The sequence below is a fragment of the Rattus norvegicus genome, chromosome 3 (genome assembly GCF_036323735.1).
Source record: "Rattus norvegicus strain BN/NHsdMcwi chromosome 3, GRCr8, whole genome shotgun sequence".
Lineage (NCBI taxonomy): Eukaryota > Metazoa > Chordata > Mammalia > Rodentia > Muridae > Rattus > Rattus norvegicus.
In genome coordinates, this window is record NC_086021.1 from 45309612 (window position 1) to 45323939 (window position 14328).

Below are 14328 nucleotides of genomic sequence, written 5' to 3' on the forward strand. Positions count from 1 at the left end.
CAATCAGAAAGTGACTGGTTACTCTCAGGCTATCTGTGCCACAATAGCACTGTCTGGTATGTCTGCCTGGTCAGGTATTCATTTCTCACCAGTAATGTTAATGTATGTCTACATGTACAGTCATGTCATCCTAGGATTGCACTTGCTATTGAGACAGGAATAAAACACAACTTGGAAAGATAACTTTGTTTTCTCCCTCTTATTCTTCAGATACAGTCTTGAGCTATGACAGAGCAATTTGCCAAACTCACACTTAAATCAATGGATTTTAGGCACGGAGGTCATAGAAACCAGGAAATAGCAAGAATTTTTTCCTCTGGTTTGCAATATGCCTAAGAGGAACATTACATTAACAACCACAACAGAGAGCAAAGTCAAACTGAGATAAGCATTTTTTTCACCTAAAACTAAGTTATTTGTTTTCCATAGAAATTACTCAAGCTGCATAAATGTATTAATTTCTAAAAAGAAACAAGCTATTTAAGTTCAACTTTATAAGGAATATTAATGTCAGATACCCAGCATTTAAAAAAAATATAACAAGATCTATGCTTTATTTGATTTGATGTTTTCAACTACTCTGAATTTATTCTATTGCTCAAGAAAAGAAACACGTAGTTGGCTTGGCCTAATGCTACTGCAGTTCTATTTTATTATTATTTTCTTCTACTCCGTTATAATGTTAATTTGGGTCTCAGCACATTTAATTTCTTCAAATGGTGCCCAATGTGTGTGGCAAGAACTCACTTTTAGAAATTAATTGAAGATTCCTGAACGGAATATCCACGCCTTCCCTTTAAGAGATTAAGAGTCAGGGAGAATAATTGGTGTCTTAGCCAAGCCATTTAGTTCCTCCCCAATCCTGGCAGGATCAGAACTAAGATAGAAGTTCTTGCTAGTTTGGCACACATGATTCTGGGGTTCCTGACTTAAGGTTGGGCACATGCAGGCCAACCCAGGGACATAGGCTGAAGGCTAGTGATTCAGGTAGAAGTTCTCTCTGCTGAAGACAAGCCTGGGATGCTAATGACTCCTGCTGGGAGGGGGCAGGCAGCAGAGTGCAGGGTTAATTTTCTGGGAGAGGGCAGGCCACAAAGACCAGGCTTAAAAAATTGCTGATGTCAAGAAGTGTTTGCGGAGAGGAGCCTCATTCAGCTGTCTCCTGAGAGGCTCTGCCAGATCCTGACCAAGATGCTCAAAGCCAACCGTTAGACTGATCACAGGAACCACAATGGAGGAGTTAGGGGCAAGGATTGAGGAGTTGAAGTGGCCTTATCTGGCATCAATGGGAGGGGAGGCCCTTGGTCTAGTGAAGGCTTGATACCCCAATGTAGAGGCAGTAAGGCAAGTGTAGGTGAGTGAGTGGAGAAACACCTTCATAGAAGCAGGGTAAGGGAGGATGGAATAGGGGGTTTGCAGAGTGGAAACCGGGAAATGTAAATAAATAAAATATTCAATTAAAAATTAATTGACTATAAAAAAGATGGTAATGGAAGAGCTTAAATCAAGGCTTCAGAAGCAGAGAAGCAGTAGGATTCTTGAAACACAGGTATTCTGAGGTAATGTATAGTAGCATTCATTGATAAATTAGCCTGGAAACGGACTCATGCAGAAAAGGGAATTAAAGAATTAATCCAAGTTATATAAGGAAAAAGAGGATATAGCCACAGATACTAATCTTCTTAGATGCGAAGAATAAGAAAATTACATTGTTTTAAAGGTAGAAGGAAGAAATTGTGCTAATTGCTTTAAATTATTTTAAAATAAAAAAACCAGGCCTTTGATCTCAAAGGTATGTAGGATACAAAGGTATGGACATAGAAGCACACTATCTTAACAAAAATTAACAAACATATATGTATCTCCATAGAAGGCAGGAATAAATGGAAATTGGATTGTCCTAAGGATAGAAGGGAGAAGTAGTGACCATTGTTTATACATGGAAAAAGAAAGAAATCCAGGGTTTTGACGTTAAATGTAGGAAACAAAGGCACAGAGATAAAGAGAAAGCCTATCTGAAGAGATAATAATATTTGTTTAAAATTGTTTCAATTTGCTTTGAGTTGTTTAACTATCAAAATGAAGATGGTTATAAGTTAGGGGGTATTAATGAAATTACTAATCCTCAGGGAGAGAGGTCAGAGGAGAGAAGGCCCTAAGAAGAGGCAGGCAACAAAATTGAACCAATCAATTTCAGATTACTAGACCAAAGACATCCTAGTTTTGGACAGAGGCTCTCTATTTCTGTTAATAAGGTAAGAGAAAAAGCTTTGGACCCCTTCCAAAGTAATATCAGATATGATATGGGAAGACCCCTTGAAGATCTTGGCTATAGAGAGGAAAGAAAGATTCAAGAAGACCAAACAGGATAAGTAACACAAATTGCTGTTTCCTCCATAGGGGAGCAGCCCTGAAACTGGCTTAGAAATAATAATGTCTGTAGTCAAAACTTCAGCTAAAATAAGCCAATAACATTTGTTACAGAATCCTTAAAATTTATCATGCTGGCCTTCACATGACATGAACGAAGCTTTATTGCAATTGGTTATTGATCAAACTAATTCGTAAAAAGGAAAGGCGCTATCTTTCATCTGTTCAAATAAGGAACAAAAATTCAACCCTAACTTATCTGTCCACCTTGCACACTCCTTACTAATATCTATATAGAACTTGGTTGTAAAATTCATACAATGTAGAATGAAACACCAGCGTGCGGCTCTGACAAGATCCATCCCTGGGAATGATGAAATGAACTTCTGTTCCAGACCCTTGTCTCACCTGCTGCTGCTCCAGAGATTTCCTCTCATAATGGATTCAGGAATAGCTGCTGATTCCTGATAACCTCAGTTCACCCAGCCTTTCAGATGAATCCTGTCAAAGCTTCAGTTAAGCCCTGAACTTTGAAAGTGTACAGAGATGAGGTAACAAATGCTAATGCTAGCTTTCTTAAGTCAAACCATTTTTTCCAATTTCTCTACTCCTTAAAAAAAAATTATCACCCCAATTCAGCAGGAAAAATCTGTGTAGAGTCGTCATCCCAATTCCATGGGCTTGGGTCTCTGGCTATGGTTATTTCACACATTATAGACAGGTTGTCATTTTAAGGGATAATTTGGAAAAGGTCCTAATTTTAGGCAGGGAAGAAGCTATGTAGAGAGTTTAAATTTGGATATTTATATCTTTTGTTTCTCTTTATCCTTTCTTTTTTAGGTAAATGAAAGAATATAGGAAAAGAAAATGGGGAGATAAAATAAAATAAGAAATTAGATATATGGGGATGAATGACTAATTTTAATCATAAACAAAGGCTTTAATATCCATACATTGGCAGAAATCTTTATATTTTGATGCAAACTTCAAGTTATAATTTCAAACATCGGTATAGAATTTATGTATTGATACAGGTTTAAGTTATTCATTGGTATAAATCTTTGTATATTGATACAGGGTTTAAAATAAATTTTGTTACTCTTAGACATTGCATCTATGCTCCTCATTTAGGAATACAAGGCTTAGACCTAATACTTCTAATACTTGCTACTACAAATTGCTTAGGATAATTAATGTCAGATAGTAAACTAATGGAAATGCTAGATTCTGATGTAATTACAATAAGAATTTTTAATATTATTCAAATAGCATATAGTCTACAGTAGTCCAGGTTATATATATATATATATATATATATATATATATATATATATTATGTATATATATATTCTTCAAAAGCATCAGATCTACAGAATATGGCATTTAAAATCATTATATTGTTAATAGATATTTAGACTAGGAGACTTGTCTACTGCCGATAGTACCCCCATCCCACTTCAAAGAAGATATTGAGCATCATTTTCTCCATCTGGAGTCACTTCAATTGTGGTAAGGTAGTCAGTGGGTAAGAAAAGCCCTAAATTCACTCTCCTGACAATTATTGTCCCAAAAAAAAGAAGACATGCAAATGTTGGACAGTCAATTGCTAAGCACTGTCAAGAAAGGATAAACTAGTCCTTTGTAATTCTTTTAATATTTAAGATCTGTCAGATGTTTCTAGGCCTGAAAGCTGAAAACAGATTGTCTTGGAAGTCAGTTGTCTGAACAAATCCTACAGTTTTGGAATCTATGTTTTTGTGCTTCCTACATGTTCAAGAGATATTTAATTCCTTCTCCAATCTCTGATGGTGTTGAAGACTAGTTAAATTCTCACTATTGAACTTCAGTTATTTTAGCATTAAAGAAGATGTTCTAGAATTGAAAGGATAGCTTTCAGATGGCATTACCAAGTTAAAAGCAAACATAATTCAAGTACAAAATTGTAAACTCTTTAAGTTAGGATAGATGATAGAGTACTTTACCTAAATTGACAAATATAAACTAGAGGTTATAAATGTATATCATACTTTATAATTTGCATAATTGATTAAATTTGTTCAACTTCTATCTGACAGAAAAGAGCCTTTTTAGTTGGACAAAAAGAGGAAAATATAGTGGGTTTGTCTTAAATGCTACTTGTATTCTAATTTTAATTTGCGTCTCCAAAATTGTTTGCAGAAGAGAGTCTGAATAGAAGACACTGAGGGATCCTGTCTCCAGATAATTCTGACTGGTGAATAATGATGCCAGCAGTCAGTATCTGGGGAGAAGAGACATAGTTGGGGTTTAGGTTTCCCAGGCTAGGGTCCACGAAGAATGAGAGAAGAAACGCCAGGACAGGACAGTTTGGCAGAGAAGAGAGATGCCAAGCCTTAGAGGAATGCAGACAGAGGAATGGCTGCCATGTAAACGAACCATAAGAGCATGGCCCAGACTGCAGCCCAGTTGGACAGCCCTCTGAGTCCAGAGCAGCCAAGATAGAACATGGAATTAGTAAGTAATAACTCGGGATTAACTAAATGGACTTTAAGCAGCAGCCCAGCTATTGAGCTCATTAAGGCATATTAAATTATAAAGACTGTGTGTGTGCATCTTTCATTTCGTAATATAAACCATTGAGGCGGGTAGCACACTGCTGCTGGGATTTATTTAATAAATATTTAATTTGAACAGAAACACTATTACAAAGCTTGATTTTTAGTGCCCATTTGTGCCAAGACTGTAGATGAGATCATTAAGATTCAAAAAGGACAAAATTCCTTCTTAATTAATACTGTTCTTTGACAGTTGCTATTAATATAATTAGATGCAGTGTATTTTATGTATATTTTATAAGACATACTTCTTTAACTATACCCACAACAATTTTAGCAATATGGTACTATGCATTATATTTTCTAAATTCAAACACACTATATTACCCTTTTAAGACAATCCTACTTTTCTCAGAAAACTGATAATAGCATTAATTTGCAAAGGCTTTGTTTGAAAAACAAAAAAGTTTATGATACATGATTTCTACATGTTTTTATTTAGTTACTTCAATATCTATATTCTTATTTCTTTAACCATCAGCCTACTTTATTGTAATCTCTCCTATTTGTAACTATTTGGTAGATAGAACCAATTTATTAGTCTTACTTTATCTCTTCCTTCATTTAAATGTTTATCTATTTCCTGTATCTACTTTCAATATCTTATCAATTTTCATTGTTTTTATACTTTTATGTGTAATATGAAGTAACTTAATTTCTAAATAGATTAGATCTGCTCTTGAACTTCAGGTAACAATAGAGTTAATAGCTGTGGAGCTTCACAGACCTTCCTTGACACACACATCTCTGTTCTTACATTCTACAGAGCCATTTCATCCCATCTCTGTCTCATACTTTTCCTTCAGATTAACTATTTTAGAAAGGCTTTCTACATTCATTATTAATAATCTTTCACTGGTTGGTCTTCTTCCTCATTTAGTGTTTGATTTGATGCTTCCTATGACTTCAGTAAGTTGATTTTCATCAATATGATTAAGAAATTACCTCTGATTCATCAAGATAAATGGGTACTTACAGTTCAAGCTTGTAATCTTGCTTTCTTTTTATATTTTTTTATTAGTCATTTTATTCATTTACGTGTAAAAGGATATCCCCCTTCCTGGTTACCCCTCCACAAATTCCCCATACCATCTCTTCTCTCCCTCCTCCTGTTTGCCTCTATGAGGGTGTTCCTCTTCCCACTCACCCAGTCACCCACTCACCCACTCCAGCTTCAGTGGTCTAGGATCCCCCTACACTGGAGCATCAAACTTCCACAGGCATAAGAGCCTTCCATCCCACTGATATCAGATAAGGCCATCCTATGCTACATATGTATCTGGAGCCATGGCTCTCTGCATGTATACTCTTTGGTTGGTGGTTTAGTTCCTGGGAGCTCTGGGAGCGGGGGCTGGTTGGTTGGTATTGTTGTTCTTCCTATGGAGTTGCAAATCCCTTCAGCTACTTCAGTCCTTTCTCTAACTCCTCTATTGGGGTCCCCATGCTCAGTCTGATGGTTAGCTGTAAGCATCTTAATCTGTATCAATAACGTTCTGGCAGAGGCTCTCAGGAGATATTCATATCAGGTTCCTGTCGGTAAGCACTTCTTGGCATCAGAAATAGTGTCTGGCTTTAGTGTCTGCAGATGGGATGGATCCCTAGGTGTGGTAGTCTCTGAATGGCTCTTCCTTCAGTCTCTGCACCATTCTTTGTACCTATATTTCCTTTTGACAGGAGCAATTCTGGCTTAATATTTTTTAGATGGATGGACAGCCCCATCCTTCAAATGGGGCCCGTACTTAACCTCTGGATATGGTCTCTTCAGGTTCTCTCTCCCCTTTTGGGGGGTATTTTTGGCTATTTTCATTTCTTTTGGGTCCTGGGAACCTCTTGGATCCCTGGCATCTGGGACTTTCTAGTGGCCACCCACAGTTACCCACCGCCCACTGCTACATGTTTCTATTTAGTTTCCTGACCCTCTGTACTTCTGTCCTTTCTAATACCAGATCCTGTCCCCCTTATCCCTTCCCCTTCTCTCTCCTTCCCAGGTCCCTCTCTGCCTCTACCTCTTGTGATTGTTTTGCTCCCTGTTCTATGTAGGATTGAAGCATTTACACATTGGTCTTCCTTCTTAACCTCCATATGTTTTGTGTGTGGTATCATGATTATTATGAGCTACTTTCTCTTCAGTGCTTTAAAGTGCTGAATTATATGACTTTCCTGAATACAAAAATTTGGAGGGATTTTTTCTGCTATGTCTAAGATATACCTAGACTTATGTTTAATTTAGTATATAATTTTAACACCACCTTCAAAATAACCACGCTACACTATCTGAGTTGTTCTTACTTTCCTATTGAGCCTAAAGGCCAATAAATACTTCTGTCTCAAGTCCACTACAGGAACTCTGGCTCTCCAAATATTGGAATAGCTTCTTCAGCAAGTTTTCAAGAATAGCAGTCATAGTGCACTCAACCCATGACCAATAACCACAGTAATATCCTGATACTGTGGCAAAAAAGCAACAGGCCTTCAAACTTCGAGTGTCCTATCTGTTTGAATGTTCTGAGGGGCAGACGTACATAATGTGCTAAGTTTGTCTCTTGGTCTAGCTTGGTGTACTCAAAATGTGTGTTTAGTAAATCAAAAGACTTTTTAAAGGATTTGCCTTAGAAATGCTTGTTGAGCACAGATTTTAGGTATCTTAATATATTCTTATTTAACCTATAAATATTGTTAGTCAATTCATGGTCCTTAGTAGTCAGTAATTTTAAAAAGACAAAATTAGCATGATATTTTATATAGAGTATTATTATCTTAGTATTATTTACCATTCAACATAACATTAATAAACATGTGTTTTTGTATTTTAGTGTTTGAGAAACTGAGGTAAACGTTGGTTAATATCCTTAAAAATTCAGAGAATAAGTCTAGAAATAGAAAGTCTAATTTGATTATCTGTCCAGGAGGCACTATGAAGGGTATTAATTAAGTCATGGCACAGGAACAAACTAGAAAAAGTATAGGCAAGGAAAGGTGTGGAAAAACTTGAAAAATATGGGCAGGGAAAAGTACAGAAAGTATATTCAATCTAGGTATAGATTGACTAGGTAGGTATTTCAGTCAAGAACTGGAGATTTGTCAATTACTGGTTATATGCATGATGAAATATATAGGAAGAAGGTATCACAATACTGTGAGATCTCAACCCTACCTAAAGAACTACAGGCAACTAAAATGCTGAGGATGGGAGAAATGGTCGCACCAGGGAACACTATTTCTAGTATACCACCTGGTTATCTAAGACCAAAAATTATCCTTGAAAATAATATACAACCTGGTTATCTAAGACCAATGATTAGCCCTGAAAACATACATACATGTAACGTTCTGCAGAGAAGGTTTTACTTAGGGGTATATATGTTTATAAATATACATATGTACATATAAGAACAATTATTGAGGTAATATTTTCTATGAATTTAAAAGAGATCATTAAGGGAGGGTTTGAGGTGATGAACCCAAAAGGAGAAAAGGTATAATTATACTATACTTTCAAAAAAATAAAAGAAAGAGTAATAATGATTCATAATATATTAGTACATTTTATAATATGAATGAAACTCATAGACATACTTAAGTAAAAGAAGCAGGAAATGATAAACTTGCAGTCTGCAAAACTTAATTAGTGTGAAATGCCTATAAAAGGGAAAATTGTGTGACAAATGAGAATCAGGATTAGGAACATTCTCAGATAAATGTTCAGAAATTTATTGGTTATGATGAGTGCACAATTGGGTAAATTTACTAAAAATCATTGAGTATATTTAAGACAAGTGAAGTATATAGCATATATAAATATGCCTCAATAAATTTGTTTAGTTTAGTTTAAGACAAACACGAACTATTTTACTCATTTCCTAAGAAATTAACTGGTGGATAAAAGAAAACCAAGTAACATAGTAGTCATTCTTAGAGCAATCTATTCAGTGCTCAATATTCTGATATAAATGCTCTAATAACAAGTATATAAAACAGGATTAAAAATGAAAATAGTTTAGTTGTGAATCAGAAAATGAAAACTAGAAAGGTAAACATAACTTTTTAAATAAATTCATTTTAACTGATGTACAAAAACGAACACTTGCATGTACTGAACTGTATCATTGTACCAATGGTAATGCTTTCTTCATGTGGTATACTCCAGTAATCACCATCCTCTCTCATGTTCTATGAGATCAATATTTTTGCATTTCATGTATGAGAAAGATTATGAAATTCTCATATCTCTCCCCAATTATAGGTTTATTTTTTGTTCGGCTGGTTTTTATTTAGTTTTCTTAACAGAGTGATCTATCATTCTGTTCCAAAGATATTTACAAAAAATGTCATCAGACATTTTCACAGCATAGCTTTCTCAAGGAAGAACATATATAATGACATCTAATATGCAAAGACTAATGTAAAATTCCTTACCTTTACAATCCAGTTCATCAGAGCCATCTCCACAATCATTTGTACCATCACACAGTTTTCCATGAGGAACACAGCGACGGTTGTAGCAAGGTTTAAACCCACTTCGGCAACTTCGGTTTTCTTATGAATAAAATTGAAAATTGTTGTTAGAGATTATATAGCAATATTACTAGTTGATAAAGATCATGAATAAAATTTGTCTCCTAACTGATTGAATCTCAATCCATAAAGCTGATCTGTACTATAAAAAAAATCTCTGAGTTACAGTGTCCCCCAGTTTCCAAGGAAAAGAAGTTAATTCACTTGAGTCTTTGTGACCTGGTGTTTTGTAAGTATGAATTATCTACATAACTACTAGGGTTATATCTACTTATTGTTTCTCACACTTCTCACATATTCCATAGAAATAAACATATAATGTATAATCGGTTTAGAAGGAATATCTCAGAAGTAGTAATACATTCAACTTCTGGTTCAATGAGGGTTTTAAAAAACTTTTTAAACATTTCTTTCAGATGGTTAATTACATTATTAGTGGTGAACAAAGAGAATTTTGTCAATTTTTCTTTTCCTAATAAGTATATGTGTAAATTTTATTTTCTATCTTTTTGCTTTAGCTAAGATTTCCATCTTTGCATCCATCTATTAATTTATTGATATTGGTAAAATTTTTATAATAAAAAATGCAAAAACCTATGCATTTCTAAATGAACTTATCAAATAATAAAAGGAATATCAATAAATTGCTGTTAAATTATCTTTATAATATCCACTAGGCTGAATAACATTTTCTTAAAGTGCCAAGTAATCAAATAAAGTATCTAATGGGAACATTTAAGGTGCAATTCTTCCAAAATCATTTGAAGTCACAAATGTAGCTGTAATGCTAACATTAAAAGATGCCAATATAGTTGATTTAAAATAAAATAGTATGCAAATAAGTCCAAACTATATATCTCAGGTCATTATGAAAGTAAGTATAAAATAAATCCAGAATTATATGAAGGAAAGTAATGACAAAAAGCATAACAAAAATGACAGAAGCAGAGACAGGGAAAATATAAAATAAACCTGAAAAAATGGTTAACATGTGGAGTGTAAAGGAATTCAACTCAATAGCAAAATCAAAAAACAACATAGCCTTGAAACAGCCAATAGGTCTAAATTAACATTTTCCAAGAGAAAACATCCAAATAGCCAAAAAGTATATGAAAATAAAACCCTAGTCCAAACCACTATGAAATATCATATAATTATTTGAATGACTATCATGAAAAAATAATTAAAAGATGACAATTTCTAGCCAAAACATAGAGAAAACTAAATGCTTCTGTATTTTCAGTGCAATCGTTATAGAAAACATTGAGTGGTGTCAAAATTGAGGAATGTAACGATCATATAAGTCAACAGTTCTACTATGTGTATATTGAAGGATGGAAATTACCAAAGCCTAACAAAGTATGTACTAATATGTTTACCACAGCACTATTCATAGTTTCCAAAACAGGAACTAAAAATGTCAATCAAGGATGAATTAGGAAAGCATGGTATGTATATAAAAGAATACTAAGGAGCTTTTTAAAAGTTTGTAAACCTGTCATTTGTGTCAACACAGCTATATCTGCAAGGGAATCATCTGTGGTAAATAGAAAGATAGATACAGAACACCTAAAACTGTATGCTCCCACTATATAGGAGAGTTAAGTTGCTTCTCAAGGACGTAGAAAATGCAATAGGTCTTATGAGAACAGGAGACCAATGAGGGAGATTGAGGGATGTCTAGTGGGGTAGCCTTTGGGAATACAAGTGTAATTGGATAGATGAAATAACTTGCCACACTTTCTATTACAGCAGGGTTAATATGGTTGACAACAATTAACTAAATGTCTCAAAACAGTGAATAGAAAGGATTTTTGAATAATCACAGCACAATGTACAATGATTATGTTTTAGAAATCAGAATTATCTGAACTGGCCCCCCTTTTCCCTTCCCCTCTTCTCTCCCTCTGAGGAGCTGAAGGGGTTTGCAACCTCATAGGAAGAACAACAATATCAACCAACCCGACGTCCCAAAGCTCCTAGGGACTAAACCACTAACCAAAGAGTACAAGATCGGTTAGATATGTAGCAGAGGACTGCCTTATCTGTCATCACTGGGAAGGGAGCCCTTTGGTCCTGTAGCAGCTTGATGACCCAGGATAGAGGAACAATGCTAGGGCACTGAGGTAGGTGTGGGTAGGGAGGTAGGGGAGCACCCTCATAGGGTCAAGGGGAAGGAAGGAGGGGATAACAGACTTGTGAAGGGGAAACTGGGAAGGGGATACCATCTGAAATGTAAGTAAATAAAATAACCAATAAAAATATAAAAAAAAAGAAATTAGAGTTATAAATATTAGTAAATAAAGTAGTGATGCATGTGTGGTCTCCAAAACCTTATGTATGTATTAAATGAGTAATTTTTAGAAAGCCTTACTAACTCTTCCCCTATATGATTGATAACTGGTTTATATAAATATAAAAATATGATGGTGTTTTTCTCAGGCTCATTTCATAGTAAATGTATATTTATATATTTACTATTATCCCTACTACCTTCAAACTCTATATTCAATTCCTTTTCTGTAAATTAAACACAAAACTTGAATACTTTCTGTGTAAGGCAACCAAATAAATGATATCTCTCCATCATTTTAATGGAGAATATTAGTGTGTAATGGAAAGTCATATGCTAATTGTCAAATCCTCATGTTTTTATTTACCAATTCTTTGATTTCTTGGGTGGACTTAGTGCCATGGTAAAGTTCTAAAAAATTAAGTTGAGTCTAAGGTAGCAATTTAAATAGAAGATACCCAATTTTTCATGGCAGGGAGAGCTAATGCTAATGGCCTTGTAAAGCTAAAATAAATCACACTATTTTTAATATAAATCTGGACAATTGTATAGTAAGAATTAATGGGGGATGAAGCTGTGCTGATATCTACCACAGAAAAGCCAGTCTTCTCCAGAGAATAAAATTCACAAACAGAGGACATGTGTGATACAAGATCATACTTCCTTTGGATCCTGGCTATCAGTTTCCAAATCAAAGGACACTTGCCCTATGTTGATCCTTGAAACAAAAGTTGAATTAACAATGCTTTGACATCTATTCAACATTTTGCTAAAGAGTAAGTCTGCAATTATATAATATATTATGCAATTAATAAGCAATATTAATATTTCTGAATTATGTTTCTAGGACTATGGGCCTAAAATTATTGATAAATATGAAGTATAAGGAAGCTTGCAAAATAGCCTCCAATTCTCTTTAATTTGCATCAAAGTGGTAGAAAATGATGAAGATGTTCTGCAGTGAGTACCGTAGATGGGTAAATAATGATGTGTCTCACTTCATCAAAAACAAAGTTCGATCAATGTACTTTAGAGATCTATGTCAATGAGAGAAAATTGAGGAAATTATTCACATGAAATGAAGACAAATATACCTAAAACTATAAAATTAAATAGAAATATCTTTCTGCCACATAAAAGTACTTGTTGAACACTTACCACAATAGAGCAGCTTTTCATCTGATTTGTCCTTACAGTGTGGGATACCATCACAGGTGAGGACATAGTCAACACAGTCCCCATTTCCACACTCGAACTCAGAATAGATATTACAAGAAGAGTTTTTAGCTGAAACAACAAAAAGTAAGAATTAGAATAATAAAAATTATTTTAAATTACTTATCATTTTATTACTCAAGTTTAATAAGAAAATTGAAGTACAGTAGAAACATTAAAAAATGAAGAGAATAGCAATGATTTCATTTCAATAGAAATTAGCAGAAGCAGTTTCTGTCATACTTCATTTACCTCAGCAATTCTTTGGGGAGTTGGTTGTAGTGTATTTTTAGCATTGTACCATTATTTTATGTCTATTTATATATTCTGTTGATCATTTGTCGCTCACATGTGTGCAGAGGAATGCAACAGTTTCCATTTGACAATTGGCACATAGGGCAGCAGTCTTGCTTCAGAAAATTTCTTCTTAAGGAAAAACCAATTACTCAGGTGTGGTTGTTCACACTAAAACCCCAGACCATTGAATCCCGAGACATGAGGATTACAAGCTTATGGCCATTGTAGGTCATAGAAAGTTTAAGGCCAATCTAAGTTGCACAGTGAGGTATTGTCTCAAAAAAAGCAAACAGATACTCTCTGCATATTCTAGCAGTGCTTTGATGTATCCTTACTGGTATACATTCTTTAAACAATAAAACATTCCCATGAAGAGAGCATCATTTTTTCAGCCATTTTCCCCAATACAATCCCTGAAAATCAAAAGCAATCTCAACCTAGCTATGTTCCCTACTTGGTCTACTTCTAACTTGATCTTCTCCTCAATTTTCCTGTAGCCAGTTCCCTTACTGAAAAGTAGAACTGAAAACACCATACATGGCTGTTGTTTGCCTGGAAGCACCCAGAAAAGGTTTTGGAGAGGTTGGTGGAAATGGGAAAATAAATGAGACTCTAGACAGCTTTACACCTAATACTTAGACAACCATACACCACCCTGTGACACCATCGCTGTTCAAAACCTAGGATATTTGTGGAAAATGAAGATGTGCTCACACTTCCTCCCTCCATACCTCTCTCCCACCCACCCTCCGACCCTTCCTAACTCCTTCCCTCCCTCCCTCCCCCTCCCCTGTCTCTCTGTCTCTCTGTCTCTGTGTCTCTGTCTGTCTCTGACTCTCCCCTTATGATTTGCTCTAAGTTTCTAAGTTACTAGAAACAAGCCAACAATAAAACACAAAGTACTGTTTTCCTAACTAAGTTTTGTCCTAAGAATGCAGTGTTTCCTCGGATTTTGAAGGTTTGCATTGGGAAAAATAATTTATCTTTGTACACTAGGATAGAGTCACTAGCAAAATTTTAGAAACAATGTTTTTGGGTGTGAAA

The 14328-nt window shown here is 34.9% G+C and overlaps 1 protein-coding gene across 6 annotated transcripts in view; it reads right to left on the bottom strand.

The window, feature by feature from the left end:
• Nucleotides 1–14328, bottom strand: part of Lrp1b (LDL receptor related protein 1B) — a 2121147-nt gene that overhangs the window by 305611 nt on the left and 1801208 nt on the right. For all 6 annotated transcript variants that reach the window (XR_010064783.1, XM_063284873.1, XM_063284870.1 and 3 more), the window contains 2 exons: nucleotides 12931–13059; nucleotides 9381–9500 (listed from right to left, as the gene is read on the bottom strand). Coding sequence is in view for 5 of the 6 variants with exons in the window: in XM_063284873.1 (XP_063140943.1) it covers nucleotides 9381–9500; nucleotides 12931–13059 (249 nt within the window). In the remaining variant the exon portion in view is untranslated. The remainder of the gene's footprint in view (nucleotides 1–9380; nucleotides 9501–12930; nucleotides 13060–14328) is intronic.